The 17,369-nt window shown below is 46.0% G+C and overlaps 1 protein-coding gene across 2 annotated transcripts in view; it reads left to right on the top strand.

Moving 5' to 3' along the window:
* Positions 1 to 17,369, top strand: part of LOC129859113 (vascular endothelial growth factor receptor 1-like) — an 88,067-nt gene that overhangs the window by 32,572 nt on the left and 38,126 nt on the right. For both annotated transcript variants that reach the window (XM_055928493.1, XM_055928494.1), the window contains exons 5-10: positions 6,392 to 6,554; positions 6,678 to 6,814; positions 9,730 to 9,901; positions 10,118 to 10,235; positions 16,541 to 16,710; positions 17,109 to 17,256. In XM_055928493.1, coding sequence (XP_055784468.1) covers positions 6,392 to 6,554; positions 6,678 to 6,814; positions 9,730 to 9,901; positions 10,118 to 10,235; positions 16,541 to 16,710; positions 17,109 to 17,256 — 908 coding nt within the window. The remainder of the gene's footprint in view (positions 1 to 6,391; positions 6,555 to 6,677; positions 6,815 to 9,729; positions 9,902 to 10,117; positions 10,236 to 16,540; positions 16,711 to 17,108; positions 17,257 to 17,369) is intronic.

Genomic DNA, 17,369 nt, shown 5'->3' with positions numbered 1-17,369 from the left:
GCAGCATTGAAGGTCCCCAAGCACACAGTGGCCTCCATCATTCTTAAATGGAAGAAGTTTGGAACCACCAACACTCTTCCTAGAGGTGGCCGTCCGGCCAAACTGATCAAAGCGGTGTGGCTGCCAAAATCAAGTCACATTCGCCACCTCAACTTCACAATGTCAGTAACTCTCACATCCACTTAGTGGCTGCCTGATTCTGCTTCAGACAGCTTGTCAGTGTCTTGTCAAACAAGGAAAGGCAATAATATAGTGTTTGTCAGGTACCTAGCTATTTCCACTACTAGCACTCCTGACTGCCTCTTAGAACAATACACTTCTCTCTGTTTCTCCATCAACACTCCCATCTGTACACAAGTCACAGTTCACTTGTTTCTCCTAGGACAGATCATTGTTCTTATCTTGGCATCCGTTCTGCCTTGGAGTGTGCGTGTCCGTTTGTTTGTGTCAGTCTGCGGATGTGTGTGAAAGTGTGAGGATGTGTTTGTGCCTGAGTGGTGAATGAGTGTGAGAGTGTAGATAAGTGCAATGAAGTGCAATTTGTATGTTAGTGCGTGCGTGCGTGCGTGCATGCGTGCGTGTGTGCGTGATGCGTGTGTGTGTGTGCGTGTGTGTGTGTGCGTGTGCGTGCGTGTGTATGTGTGTTTGTGGCAACGTCTCAGTGTGTCAGAGATGCCCCTTTTTTACCGCTGTGTTCTGAGTGAGCGGCGCCTGCGGTTTCCTCTGTCGTCCTGTTGGCACTGTTGTTACCCCCGGAGACAGGACATGGGGTCTGGAGTGCCCTCTGTCTCCGCCAACCCTTCCCCCTACTCACACACCCCTCCTCTCCTAAGGCGGTCTGGCTGCCAACCTCCTCCTGATTCCTTAACCAGCTGGCATCCTGGCCAGAGGCTGAGGTGCCAGCAGTAATGGGCAGGACTGACTGGCGCTAGCAAGGCAAGGCATGCCCCTCAGGCAAATCTTTTGAGAATATTGTTGTACATAGATAGCCTCTTCTGTGAAAGAGATTGAACAGTTTGATCAATACAATTCAACAACATTCAGGTGGGGGGAGTGGGCTGCTGGCAGTTTATCAGGTGAATGAGTTGTCTTTCCGAGGAGAGTTTCAGGAAATGGAAAAACAGCAACAAAACAAAACAAACCACTCAGTAATCTCTCACTTTCCTCTCGTCCCTGGCTCTCCCTTCAGGATGTGCCTTGGAATCCGAAACGAAGCGCTGCAGAACACACACACACTGAGGCAGAACGCACACACACTGAGGCAGAACACACACACACTGAGGCAGAACACACACACACTGAGGCAGAACACACACACACTGAGGCAGAACACACACACACTGAGGCAGAACACACACACACTGAGGCAGAACACACACACACTGAGGCAGAACACACACACACTGAGGCAGAACACACACACACTGAGGCAGAACACACACACACTGAGGCAGAACACACACACACTGAGGCAGAACACACACACACTGAGGCAGAACACACACACACTGAGGCAGAACACACACACACTGAGGCAGAACGCACACACACTTCACTTCTGTTTGCTCTCTATGTTTACGTCCTGCTCCCATCTCCACACAAACGCCCGGCCCTGAGCCACAAAGGTAATTATTCTAAAAATACTCTGTTTCCTCGCCCCTCCCTCCATCCGTACCGATCTGGCCCAGCATTTCAAACGTGGAGTCCATCCCACACACAAACACATTCTGTCACACACTCTGTCACACACTCTGTCACACACACTGGAGTGTTTTTTTTTTTCCTGGAAGGATTTTGCACTCTGCCTGGATCTTTAATCTGTCCGGCCCACCTTTCAGCAGGGAACAATACCCAGGGGGCCACTCTCTCTCGCTGCAGCCGTGAAAGTGACCCGGTCGGGCGAGGGGAGAGGAGAGGAGGTGTAGCATGACCTAGGGATCCAATTCAGTCCAGTCTGAGTGTCTATATCCTGTAGTAACAGGATGTGAGCAGATGGACTGGAGTCACGTTTCCCACATCCTGACATTTCTCTCACCCTCCAACCCACCTCAACCCCTCTCCACCCACCTCAACCCACCTCAACCCCTCTCCACCCCTCTCCACCCCCCTCAACCCACCTCAATCCCTCTCCACCCCCCTCAACCCACCTCAACCCCTTTCCACCCCCCTCAACCCACCTCAACCCCTCTCCACCCCTTCAACCACCTCAACCTGTCTCCACCCCCTTCACCCCCTCCACCCCCCTCCACCCCTCTCCACCACCCTCCACCCCCCTCAACCCCTCTCAACCCACCTCAACCCCCCTCCACCCATCTCCACCACCCTCCACCCCCCTCAACCCCTCTCCACCCCCCTCAACCCCTCTCCACCACCCTCCACCCCCCTCCACCCCTCTCCACCACCCTCCACCCCCCTCAACCCTTCTCAACCCACCTCAACCCCTCTCCACCCCCCTCAACCCCCCTCCACACCTCTCCACCACCCTCCACCCCCCTCAACCCCTCTCAACCCACCTCAACCCCTCTCCACCCCTTCAACCCCCTCAACCCCTCTCCACGCCTCTCCACCCCAGTTAACACTGGGAGGCTATCAGCTAGTTAACACTGGGAGGCTATCAGCTAGTTAACACTGGGGGTGGGGGGACTATCAGCTAATTAACACTGGGGGTGGGGGGACTATCAAGATTCTGTCTCTATTGTAACTCCAGACTCTGTCTCCACAGTAACACAAGACTGTCTCCACAGTAACACAAGACTCTGTCTCTATTGTGACTTCAGACTCTGTCTCCACAGTAACACAAGACTGTCTCCACAGTAACACAAGACTCTGTCTCTATTGTAACCCCAGACTCTGTCTCCACAGTAACACAAGACTATGTCTCTATTGTGACTCCAGACTCTGTCTCCACAGTAACACAAGACTCTGTCTCTATTGTAAATCCAGACTGTCTCCACAGTAACACAAGACTCTGTCTCTATTGTGACTCCAGACTCTGTCTCCACAGTAACACAAGACTCTGTCTCTATTGTGACTCCAGACTCTGTCTCCACAGTAACACAAGACTGTCTCCACAGTAACACAAGACTCTGTCTCTATTGTAACTCCAGACTCTGTCTCCACAGTAACACAAGACTCTGTCTCTATTGTGACTCCAGACTCTGTCTCCACAGTAACACAAGACTCTGTCTCTATTGTAACTCCAGACTCTGTCTCCACAGTAACACAAGACTCTGTCTCTATTGTGACTTCAGACTCTGTCTCCACAGTAACACAAGACTGTCTCCACAGTAACACAAGACTCTGTCTCTATTGTAACCCCAGACTCTGTCTCCACAGTAACACAAGACTATGTCTCTATTGTGACTCCAGACTCTGTCTCCACAGTAACACAAGACTCTGTCTCTATTGTAACTCCAGACTGTCTCCACAGTAACACAAGACTCTGTCTCTATTGTGACTCCAGACTCTGTCTCCACAGTAACACAAGACTCTGTCTCTATTGTGACTCCAGACTCTGTCTCCACAGTAACACAAGACTGTCTCCACAGTAACACAAGACTCTGTCTCTATTGTAACTCCAGACTCTGTCTCCACAGTAACACAAGACTCTGTCTCTATTGTGACTCCAGACTCTGTCTCCACAGTAACACAAGACTCTGTCTCTATTGTAACTCCAGACTCTGTCTCCACAGTAACACAAGACTCTGTCTCTATTGTGACTCCAGACTCTGTCTCCACAGTAACACAAGACTCTGTCTCCACAGTAACACAAGACTCTGTCTCAATTGTAACTCCAGACTCTGTCTCCACAGTAACACAAGACTCTGTCTCCACAGTAACACAAGACTCTGTCTCTATTGTGACTCCAGACTCTGTTTCCACAGTAACACAAGACTCTGTCTCTATTGTGACTCCAGACTCTGTCTCCACAGTAACACAAGACTCTGTCTCTATTGTGACTCCAGACTCTGTCTCCACAGTAACACAAGACTCTGTCTCTATTGTGACTCCAGACTCTGTCTCCACAGTAACACAAGACTCTGTCTCTATTGTAACTCCAGACTCTGTCTCCACAGTAACACAAGACTCTGTCTCTATTGTAACTCCAGACTCTGTCTCCACAGTAAGACAAGACTCTGTCTCTATTGTGACTCCAGACTCTGTCTCCACAGTAACACAAGACTCTGTCTCCACAGTAACACAAGACTCTGTCTCTATTGTAACTCCAGACTGTCTCCACAGTAACACAAGACTCTGTCTCTATTGTAACTCCAGACTCTGTCTCCACAGTAACACAAGACTCTGTCTCCACAGTAACACAAGAGTCTGTCTCTATTGTAACTCCAGACTCTGTCTCCACAGTAACACAAGACTCTGTCTCTATTGTAACTCCAGACTGTCTCCACAGTAACACAAGACTCTGTCTCCACAGTAACACAAGACTCTGTCTCTATTGTAACTCCAGACTGTCTCCACAGTAACACAAGACTCTGTCTCCACAGTAACACAAGAGTCTGTCTCTATTGTAACTCCAGACTCTGTCTCCACAGTAACACAAGACTCTGTTTCCACAGTAACACAAGACTCTGTCTCTATTGTGACTCCAGACTCTGTCTCCACAGTAACACAAGACTCTGTCTCTATTGTAACTCCAGACTGTCTCCACAGTAACACAAGACTCTGTCTCTATTGTAACTCCAGACTGTCTCCACAGTAACACAAGACTCTGTCTCTATTGTAACTCCAGACTGTCTCCACAGTAACACAAGACACTGTCTCTATTGTAACTCCAGACTGTCTCCACAGTAACACAAGACTCTGTCTCTATTGTAACTCCAGACTCTGTCTCCACAGTAACACAAGACTCTGTCTCTATTGTAACTCCAGACTGTCTCCACAGTAACACAAGACACTGTCTCTATTGTGACTCCAGACTCTGTCTCCACAGTAACACAAGACTCTGTCTCTATTGTAACTCCAGACTGTCTCCACAGTAACACAAGACACTGTCTCTATTGTAACTCCAGACTGTCTCCACAGTAACACAAGACTCTGTCTCTATTGTGACTCCAGACTCTGTCTCCACAGTAACACAAGACTCTGTCTCTATTGTAACTCCAGACTGTCTCCACAGTAACACAAGACTCTGTCTCCACAGTAACACAAGACTCTGTCTCTATTGTAACTCCAGACTGTCTCCACAGTAACACAAGACTCTGTCTCCACAGTAACACAAGAGTCTGTCTCTATTGTAACTCCAGACTCTGTCTCCACAGTAACACAAGACTCTGTTTCCACAGTAACACAAGACTCTGTCTCTATTGTGACTCCAGACTCTGTCTCCACAGTAACACAAGACTCTGTCTCTATTGTAACTCCAGACTGTCTCCACAGTAACACAAGACTCTGTCTCTATTGTAACTCCAGACTGTCTCCACAGTAACACAAGACACTGTCTCTATTGTAACTCCAGACTGTCTCCACAGTAACACAAGACACTGTCTCTATTGTGACTCCAGACTCTGTCTCCACAGTAACACAAGACTCTGTCTCTATTGTAACTCCAGACTGTCTCCACAGTAACACAAGACACTGTCTCTATTGTAACTCCAGACTCTGTCTCCACAGTAACACAAGACTCTGTCTCTATTGTAACTCCAGACTGTCTCCACAGTAACACAAGACTCTGTCTCTATTGTAACTCCAGACTGTCTCCACAGTAACACAAGACACTGTCTCTATTGTGACTCCAGACTCTGTCTCCACAGTAACACAAGACTCTGTCTCTATTGTAACTCCAGACTGTCTCCACAGTAACACAAGACACTGTCTCTATTGTAACTCCAGACTGTCTCCACAGTAACACAAGACTCTGTCTCTATTGTGACTCCAGACTCTGTCTCCACAGACAGAATCCACATCAGCAGGGTGAAAATGTCTGTACATTTACGTAATGGCAGTGTCTGTCGTTGAGAGCGTATTGTGAGGTTGTCAAGTTACTTTATTTAATTTTATTGCAGCAATAATATTTATCATACGTTTACCACCGTGGCCTCATGTTAGTCCTTATCAGTCCTCATGTTCTGTTTTGTTGTGTGTTCATCATTTTCTCAGGAGTTGTGAATGTGTGCAGTGTTGCTTTTGTGTGACTGTTGGAATGGTTGTGTTGTGTTCAGGATGTGGTTGTGGTTCTGAATAGCTCATGACACGATTGTGTTGAGTTCATGATTGGTTGGTGGTTGAGATAAGAAAATAGTTTTAGTTGTGGTTGAGTTCATGATGTACCTGTTTTCTGATCCCCGAATGCAAGTTGACCATATTCTGTGTGACGTTGCTTTTTTGAGACTGTTTTGGTGGTTGTGTTCTTGACCGTGTGTGTTCATGCCTCCAGTTTCCTGACCAGGAGTTGACCCCAGACCAGAGGAACATAGTGTGGAACAGCAGACAGGGCTTCCTCATCCACAGCCCCACCTACTTCTACATCGGCCTGTTCTCCTGCAAGACCACTGTCAACGGGACCACACACTCCCTCAGTTACCTCACACATAGACAAGGTGAGCACACACACACACATGCACACGCAGGCACACACACACAAACACACACACCTAATGAAAAATCCATCACATTCTATAAATTGCAAATATTCAAATGTCTTATCCCCTCTCCTGTCCCAGTGAATAAGATCATGAAGGTATATCTGAACAGTACCAGTCCAGTCCAGTCTCTACAGGGGGAGAGTCTGGCCATCAACTGTACTGTCACTGCAGAGTGGAACAGCAGAGTGTCCATCAGCTGGGACTACCCTGGACAGGTAGGACCTTATGAAGAACACTAGAATTATGGCATACACTACTAAGAAGTGCACTATGTTACAGTATGCAGTACTGTATGTAGAATAACTTCACCATCTGACTACTTGTTTGGAAAACTTTTACTATATCTGAATAATATCTCCCCCTCCCTCCCTCCTATATCTGAATAATATCTCCCCCTCCCTCCCTCCTATATCTGAATAATATCTCCCCCTCCCTCCCTCCTATATCTGAATAATATCTCCCCCTCCCTCCCTCCTATATCTGAATAATATCTCCCCCTCCCTCCCTCCTATATCTGAATAATATCTCCCCCTCCCTCCCTCCTATATATGAATAATATCTCCCCCTCCCTCCCTCCTATATCTGAATAATATCTCCCCCTCCCTCCTATATCTGAATAATATCTCCCCCTCCCTCCTATATCTGAATAATATCTCCCCCTCCCTCCCTCCTATATCTGAATAATATCTCCCCCTCCCTCCTATATCTGAATAATATCTCCCCCTCCCTCCCTCCTATATCTGAATAATATCTCCCCCTCCCTCCCTCCTATATCTGAATAATATCTCCCCCTCCCTCCTATATCTGAATAATATCTCCCCCTCCCTCCTATATCTGAATAATATCTCCCCCTCCCTCCCTCCTATATCTGAATAATATCTCCCCCTCCCTCCCTCCTATATCTGAATAATATCTCCCCCTCCCTCCTATATCTGAATAATATCTCCCCCTCCCTCCTATATCTGAATAATATCTCCCCCTCCCTCCCTCCTATATCTGAATAATATCTCCCCCTCCCTCCCTACTATATCTGAATAATATCTCCCCCTCCCTCCCTCCCCCTCCCTCCCTCCTATATCTGAATAATATCTCCCCCTCCCTCCCTCCTATATCTGAATAATATCTCCCCCTCCCTCCTATATCTGAATAATATCTCCCCCTCCCTCCTATATCTGAATAATATCTCCCCCTCCCTACTATATCTGAATAATATCTCCCCCTCCCTCCCTCCTATATCTGAATAATATCTCCCCCTCCCTCCCTCCTATATCTGAATAATATCTCCCCCTCCCTCCCTCCTATATCTGAATAATATCTCCCCCCCCCTCCTATATCTGAATAATATCTCCCCCTCCCTCCTATATCTGAATAATATCTCCCCCTCCCTCCCTCCTATATCTGAATAATATCTCCCCCTCCCTCCTATATCTGAATAATATCTCCCCCTCCCTCCTATATCTGAATAATATCTCCCCCTCCCTCCTATATCTGAATAATATCTCCCCCTCCCTCCCTCCTATATCTGAATAATATCTCCCCCTCCCTCCCTCCTATATCTGAATAATATCTCCCCCTCCCTCCTATATCTGAATAATATCTCCCCCTCCCTCCCTCCTATATCTGAATAATATCTCCCCCTCCCTCCCTCCTATATCTGAATAATATCTCCCCCTCCCTCCTATATCTGAATAATATCTCCCCCTCCCTCCCTCCTATATCTGAATAATATCTCCCCCTCCCTCCTATATCTGAATAATATCTCCCCCTCCCTCCTATATCTGAATAATATCTCCCCCTCCCTCCTATATCTGAATAATATCTCCCCCTCCCTCCTATATCTGAATAATATCTCCCCCTCCCTCCCTCCTATATCTGAATAATATCTCCCCCTCCCTCCCTCCTATATCTGAATAATATCTCCCCCTCCCTCCTATATCTGAATAATATCTCCCCCTCCCTCCTATATCTGAATAATATCTCCCCCTCCCTCCCCCTCCCTCCCTCCTATATCTGAATAATATCTCCCCCTCCCTCCCTCCTATATCTGAATAATATCTCCCCCTCCCTCCCTCCTATATCTGAATAATATCTCCCCCTCCCTCCCTCCTATATCTGAATAATATCTCCCCCTCCCTCCTATATCTGAATAATATCTCCCCCTCCCTCCCTCCTATATCTGAATAATATCTCCCCCTCCCTCCTATATCTGAATAATATCTCCCCCTCCCTCCCTCCTATATCTGAATAATATCTCCCCCCCCCTCCTATATCTGAATAATATCTCCCCCTCCCTCCCTCCTATATCTGAATAATATCTCCCCCTCCCTCCTATATCTGAATAATATCTCCCCCTCCCTCCTATATCTGAATAATATCTCCCCCTCCCTACTATATCTGAATAATATCTCCCCCTCCCTCCTATATCTGAATAATATCTCCCCCTCCCTCCCTCCTATATCTGAATAATATCTCCCCCTCCCTCCCTCCCCCTCCCTCCCTCCTATATCTGAATAATATCTCCCCCTCCCTCCCTCCTATATCTGAATAATATCTCCCCCTCCCTCCCTCCTATATCTGAATAATATCTCCCCCTCCCTCCCTCCTATATCTGAATAATATCTCTACCTCTCTGCCTCCCTCCCTCTCTCTCTCCTTCTTTCTCTACCTGTCCCCTCCCTCTCTCTCTCCATCTTTCTCTACCTCTCCCCCTCCCTCTCTCTCTCCTTCTTTCTCTACCTGTCCCCTCCCTCTCTCTCTCCTTCTTTCTCTACCTGTCCCCTACCTCTCTCTCTCCATCTTTCTCTACCTTTCCCCCTCTCTCTCTCTCTCTCTCTCTCTGTCTTTCTCTACCTCTCCTCCTCCCTCCCTCTCTCTGTCTTTCTCCACCTCTCCCCCTCTCCCATCTCTCTCTCCATCTTTCTCTACCTCTCCCCTCCCTCTCTCTCTCTGTCTTTCTCTACCTCTCCCCCCCTCCCTCTCTCTCTTCATCTTTCTCTACCTCTCCCATCCCTCTCTCTCTCTGTCTTTCTCTACCTCTCCCCCTCCCTCCCTCTCTCTGTCTTTCTCTACCTCTCCCCCTCCCTCCCTCTCTCTGTCTTTCTCTACCCCTCCCCCCTCTCTCTCCCCTCAGGCCAACAGGTCAGCCATAGTCAGTAGGTGGATCATGGCCAGTAAATTTCACATGGTGTTCTACAGTATTCTATCCATCCCCAAACTCCACCGCTCTGACAGAGGGCTTTATATCTGCCGAGTGACCAGTGGACCGGTCAGTCGAGAGACTAACGTATCTGTCACAGTCTATGGTGAGTCTAAATAGATGTAATACTTCCCACCTCTGTGACAAATTCATTTATGAGGAAATTCATTGATGGTAAACACCCCACTTCTGGTGAAAGAATACGAATCACAACCTCCCTGTATATGTCATTAATGCGTGATATCCTCTCTCTCTCTCTCTCTCTCTGTGTGTGTGTGTTTATCGCGCGTGCGCTTGCCTGTCTGTCTGTTTATCCTCCCAGACCGTCCCTTTATCCGTCTGAAGCCCAGACAGGGGGCTGTAGTGGAGGCTCATGCAGGACAGAAGTCCTACCGTCTCTCCCCCAAACTACGAGCCTTCCCTGCCCCAGAAGTCATCTGGTAAGAACCTACAGACTGTCAGCTAGCCTGCACACTATCCTACCCCAGCCTACACTATCCTGCACACTATCCTACACTACCCTACACTACCTTACACTTTCCTACACCACCCTACACTATCCTACCCCAGCCTACACTATCTTGAACTATCTTACACTATCTTATACTACCTTACACTATCCTATAGTATCCTACACTACCTTACACTATCTTACACTACCTTACACTATCCTACACCACCCTACACTATCCTACACCACCCTACACTATCCTACACCACCCTTCACTATCCTACACTATCCTACACCACCCTACACTATCCTAAACCACCCTAAACTATCCTTCACTATCATACACTACCCTACAATATCCTACACTATCCTACACTATCCTACACTACCCTCCACCACCCTACACTATCCTACACCACCCTACACTATCCTACACCACCCTTCACTATCCTACACTATCCTACACCACCCTACACTATCCTAAACCACCCTACACTATCCTTCACTATCATACACTACCCTACAATATCCTACACTATCCTACACTATCCTACACTATCCTACACTATCCTACACTATCCTACACCACCCTACACTATCCTACACTATCATACACTATCCTACACCACTCTACACTATCCTACACTATCCTACACTATCATACACTACCCTACAATATTCTACACTATCCTACACTATCCTACACTATCATAAAATACCCTACAATATCCTACACTATCCTACACTATCCTACACTATCCTACACTATCCTACACTATCCTACACCACCCTACACTATCCTACACTATTCTACACTATCATACACTACCCTACAATATCCTACACTATCCTACACTATCCTACACTATCCTACACCACCCTACACTATCCTACACTATCCTACACCACCTTACACTATCCTACACTATCCTACACCACCCTACACTATCCTACACTATCCGACACTATCATACACTACCCTACAATATCCTACAATATCCTACACTATCCTACACTATCATAAAATACCCTACAATATCCTACACTATCCTACACTATCCTACACTATCCTACACTATCCTACACTACCTTACACTATCCTACACCACCCTACAGTATCCTACACCACCCTAAACTATCCTACACCACCCTACACTATCCTACACTATCCTACACTATTCTACACTATCCTACACTACCTTACACTATCCTACACCACCCTACACTATCCTACACTATCCTACACTAGCCTACACTATCCTACACTATCCTACACCACCCTACACTATCCTACACTATTCTACACTAGCATACACTACCCTACAATATCCTACACTATCCTACACTATCCTACACTATCCTACACCACCCTACACTATCCTACACTATCCTACACTATCCTACACCACCCTACACTATCCTACACTATCCTACACCACCCTACACTATCCTACACTATCCTACACTATCATACACTACCCTACAATATCCTACAATATCCTACACTATCCTACACTATCATAAAATACCCTACAATATCCTACACTATCCTACACTATCCTACACTATCCTACACTACCTTACACTATCCTACACCACCCTACACTATCCTACACCACCCTAAACTATCCTACACCACCCTACACTATCCTACACTTTCCTACACTATCCTACACCACCCTACACTACCCTACACTATCCTACACTACCCTACACTATCCTACACTATCCTACACTATCATACACTATTCTACAATATCCTACACCACCCTACACTATCCTACACTATCATACACTATCCTACAATATCCTACACTATCCTACACTATCCTACACCACCCTACACTATCCTACACTATCATACACTATCCTACAATATCCTACACTACCATACACTATCATACACCACCCTACACTATCCTACACCACCCTACACTATCCTACACTACCATACACTATCCTACAATATCCTACACCACCCTACACTATCCTACACTATCATACACTATCCTACAATATCCTACACTACCATACACTATCCTACACTATCATACACCACCCTACACTATCCTACACCACCCTACACTATCCTACACTACCATACACTATCCTACAATATTCTACACCACCCTACACTATCCTACACTATCATACACTATCCTACAATATCCTACACCACCCTACACTATCCTACACTATCATACACTATCCTACAATATCCTACACCACCCTACTATCCTACACCACCCTACACTATCCTACACCACCCTACACTATCCTACACTATCATACACTATCCTACAATATCCTACACCACCCTACACTATCCTACACCACCCTACACTATCCTACACCACCCTACACTATCCTACACTCTCATACACTATCCTACAATATCCTACACCACCCTACACTATCCTACACTATCATACACTATCCTACAATATCCTACACCACCCTAAACTATCCTACACCACCCTACACTATCCTACACTATCATACACTATACTACAATATCCTACACCACCCTACACTATCCTACACCACCCTACACTATCCTACACTATCCTACACTATCATACACTATCCTACAATATCCTACACTATCCTACACCACCCTACACTATCCTACACTATCATACACTATCCTACAATATCCTACACTATCATACACCACCCTACACTATCCTACACTATCCTACACTATCCTACACTACCTTACACTATCCTACACCACCCTACACTATCCTACATCACCCTACACTATCCTACACTATCCTACACTATCCTACACTACCCTACACTATCCTACACTATCCTACACTATCCTACACTACCCTACACTATCCTACACCACCCTACACCATCCTACACTATCCTACACTGCCCTACACTATCCTACACCACCCTACACTATCCTACACTAACCTACACTATCCTACACCACCCTACACTATCCTACACTATCCTACACTATCCTACACCACCCTACACTATCCTACACTATCCTACACTATCCTACACCACCCTACACTATCCTACACTATCCTACACTATCCTACATCACCCTACACTATCCTACACTATCCTACACTATCATACACTACCCTACAATATCCTACACTATCCTACACTATCCTACACTATCATAAAATACCTTACAATATCCTACACTATCCTACACTATCCTACACTATCCTACACTATTCTACACTATCCTACACCACCCTACACTATCCTACACTATCCTACACTATCCTACACTATCCTACACCACCCTACACTATCCTACACTATTCTACACTATCATACACTACCCTACAATATCCTACACTATCCTACACTATCCTACACTAATCTACACCACCCTACACTATCCTACACTATCCTACACCACCCTACACTACCCTACACTATCCTACACTACCCTACACTATCCTACACTACCCTACACTATCCTACACTACCATACACTACCCTACACTATCCTACACTACCCTACACTATCCTACACTACCCTACACTATCCTACACTACCCTACACTATCCTACACTACCATACACTACCCTACACTATCCTACACTACCCTACACTATCCTACACTACCCTACACTATCCTACAATATCATACACTATCCTACACTATGCTACACTATCCTACACTACCCTACACTATCCTACACTACCCTACACTACCCTACACTACCCTACACTATCCTACACTACCCTACACTATCCTACACCACCCTACACTATCCTACACTACCCTACAATACCCTACACTATCCTACACTACCCTACACTACCCTACACTATCCTACACTACCCTACACTATCCTACACTACCCTACACTATCCTACACTATCCTACACTACCCTACACTATCCTACACTATCCTACACTATCCTACACCACCATACACTATCCTACACTACCCTACACTATCCTACAATACCCTACACTATCCTACACTACCCTACACTATCCTACACTACCCTACACTATCCTACACTACCCTACACTATCCTACACTATCATACACTATCCTACACTATCCTACACTACCCTACACTATCCTACACTACCCTACACTACCCTACACTACCATACACTATCCTACACTATCCTACACTATCATACACTATCCTACACTATCCTACACTACCCTACACTATCCTATACTACCCTACACTACCCTACACTATCCTACACTACCCTACAATATCCTACACTACCCTACACTATCCTACACTACCCTACACTACCCTACACTATCCTACACTACCCTACACTATCCTACACTATCCTACACTATCCTACACTATCCTACACTACCCTACACTATCCTACATTACCCTACACTACCCTACACTATCCCACACTATTCTACACGACCCTACACTACCCTACACTACCCTACACTACCCTACACGACCCTACACTACCCTACACTACCCTACACTATCCTACACTATCCTACACTACCCTACACTATCCTACACTACCCTACACTACCCTACACTACCCTACACTATCCTACACTATCCTACACTATCCTACACTACCCTACACTATCCTACACTACCCTACACTACCCTACACTATTCTACACTATCCTACACTATCCTACACTACCCTACACTATCCTACACTACCCTACACTACCCTACACTACCCTACACTACCCTACACTATTCTACACTATCCTACACTATCCTACACTACCCTACACTACCCTACACTATCCCACACTATTCTACACGACCCTACACTACCCTACACTACCCTACACGACCCTACACTACCCTACACTACCCTACACTATCCTACACTATCCTACACTACCCTACACTATCCTACACTATCCTACACTACCCTACACTACCCTACACTACCCTACACTATCCTACACTACCCTACACTATCCTACACTACCCTACACTACCCTACACTATTCTACACTATCCTACACTATCCTACACTACCCTACACTACCCTACACTATCCTACACTATCCTACACTATCCTACACTACCCTACACTACCCTACACTATCCTACACTACCCTACACTACCCTACACTATCCTACACTATCCTACACTACCCTACACTACCCTACACTATCCTACACTACCCTACACTACCCTACACTATTCTACACTATCCTACACTACCCTACACTATCCTACACTACCCTACACTACCCTACACTATCCTACACTATCCTACACTATTCTACACTATCCTACACTACCCTACACTACCCTACACTACCCTACACTATCCTACACTACCCTACACTACCCTACACTATTCTACACTATCCTACACTACCCTACACTACCCTACACTATTCTACACTATCCTACACTATCCTACACTATTCTACACTATCCTACACTATCTTACACTATCCTACACTATCCTACACTACCCTACACTACCCTACACTATCCTACACTACCCTACACTATTCTACACTATCCTACACTATCCTACACTATTCTACACTATCCTACACTATCCTACACTATCCTACACTATCCTACACTATTCTACACTATCCTACACTATCCTACACTATCCTACACTATCCTACACTATCCTACACTATTCTACACTATCCTACACTATCCTACACTACCCTACACTATCCTACACTATTCTACACTATCCTACACTATCCTACACTACCCTACACTACCCTACACTATCCTACACTATCCTACACTATCCTACACTATCCTACACTACCCTACACTACCCTACACTATCCTACACTATCCTACACTATCCTACACTATCCTACACTATCCTACACTATCCTCCACTACCTTACACTACCCTACACTACTATTATTTGTCACATGCGCCGAATACAACATGTGTAGACCTTACAGTGAAATGCTTACTTACAAGCTCTTAACCAGCAGTGCAGTTCAAGAAAGAGTTTTAAGAAAATATTTACCAAATAAACTAAAGTAAAAAATAATTAAAAGTAACACAATAAAATAACAATAGCGAGGCTATATACAGGGGGTACCGGTACCGAGTCAATGTTGGGGGTACAGGTTAGTTGAGGTAATTTGTACATGTAGGTAGGGGTGAAGTGACCATGCATAGATAATAGTACACTATCCCACACTAACCTATGTGAGAGACAGAGATGACCAGAGAAAGATGCCCAAGTTACGTATGTATGACGTTTTAGCATTCTTCACTTTAGCTTTATTTAATTGTTCTTCACATAAGAGTTCCTTGAGGAATTTCCTGCATGTTTTTCCGTGTTAGGTTGAAGGATGGGAAGGTGGCAGCGGAGGAGTGTTCCCGTTACCATGTGGACGGGAATTCCCTGGTGATCCGTGATGTGGCGGAGGAGGATGCAGGGAAGTACACTATCCTGGTGGGAATCCAAGAACACAGACTCTACCAGAACCTAACGCTCTCTCTTGTGGTCAACGGTGAGGACCAAGTTTTCCCTGCTCTCTTCATCCTCCATTGCTTTCTCTATTTTTTCATCTTCATGCATCCTCTCTTTAGCTCTGTGCACACTTTGTGTCTCCTAGACATTCTGCTGTTCCATTCTGTCCCCTTTCTCTTCTTATCCTTTTAATCTCTCACCCTCTCTCTCTTTCTCCTCCTCTGTCTCTTTCTCTCCCCCCTCTGTCTCTCTCTCCCTGTCTATCTCTCTCTCTCTTCCTCCCTCTCTTTCTCCGTCTGTTTCTCTCTCCCTCTCTGTCACTCTCTCTCTCTATCTTTCTCTCTCTCCCTCCCTCTCTCCCTCTCTCTCTCTCTCTGTCTGTCTTCTCTTCCTCCCTCTCTGTGTTCATGGTCTGTGTGTCTCTCTGTGTTCCTCCAGTGAGTCCTGGGATAGGGGAGAAGGCAGTGTCAGTGCAGGACCCAGGCAGTGTTCCGCGGGGTAGCAGACAAGCCCTGCACTGCACCTCCCACGGAGTCCCCCCTCCTCACATCACATGGCTCTGGCACCCCTGCCCCCCCAAAGGCCTGTAAGTACACCTTGTTCTCACATGTCACATGCAGTAGCGTAAACACACACATCTTCAAAAAGGTTTGTAAATACTCCTTTACTTAAAACACAGACACACATACAGTCCTGACT

The sequence above is a fragment of the Salvelinus fontinalis genome, chromosome 7, assembly GCF_029448725.1.
Source record: "Salvelinus fontinalis isolate EN_2023a chromosome 7, ASM2944872v1, whole genome shotgun sequence".
Classification (NCBI taxonomy): domain Eukaryota; kingdom Metazoa; phylum Chordata; class Actinopteri; order Salmoniformes; family Salmonidae; genus Salvelinus; species Salvelinus fontinalis.
Note: the sequence above shows the minus strand (reverse complement) of the source record. Positions and strands in the feature narration are given on the sequence as shown.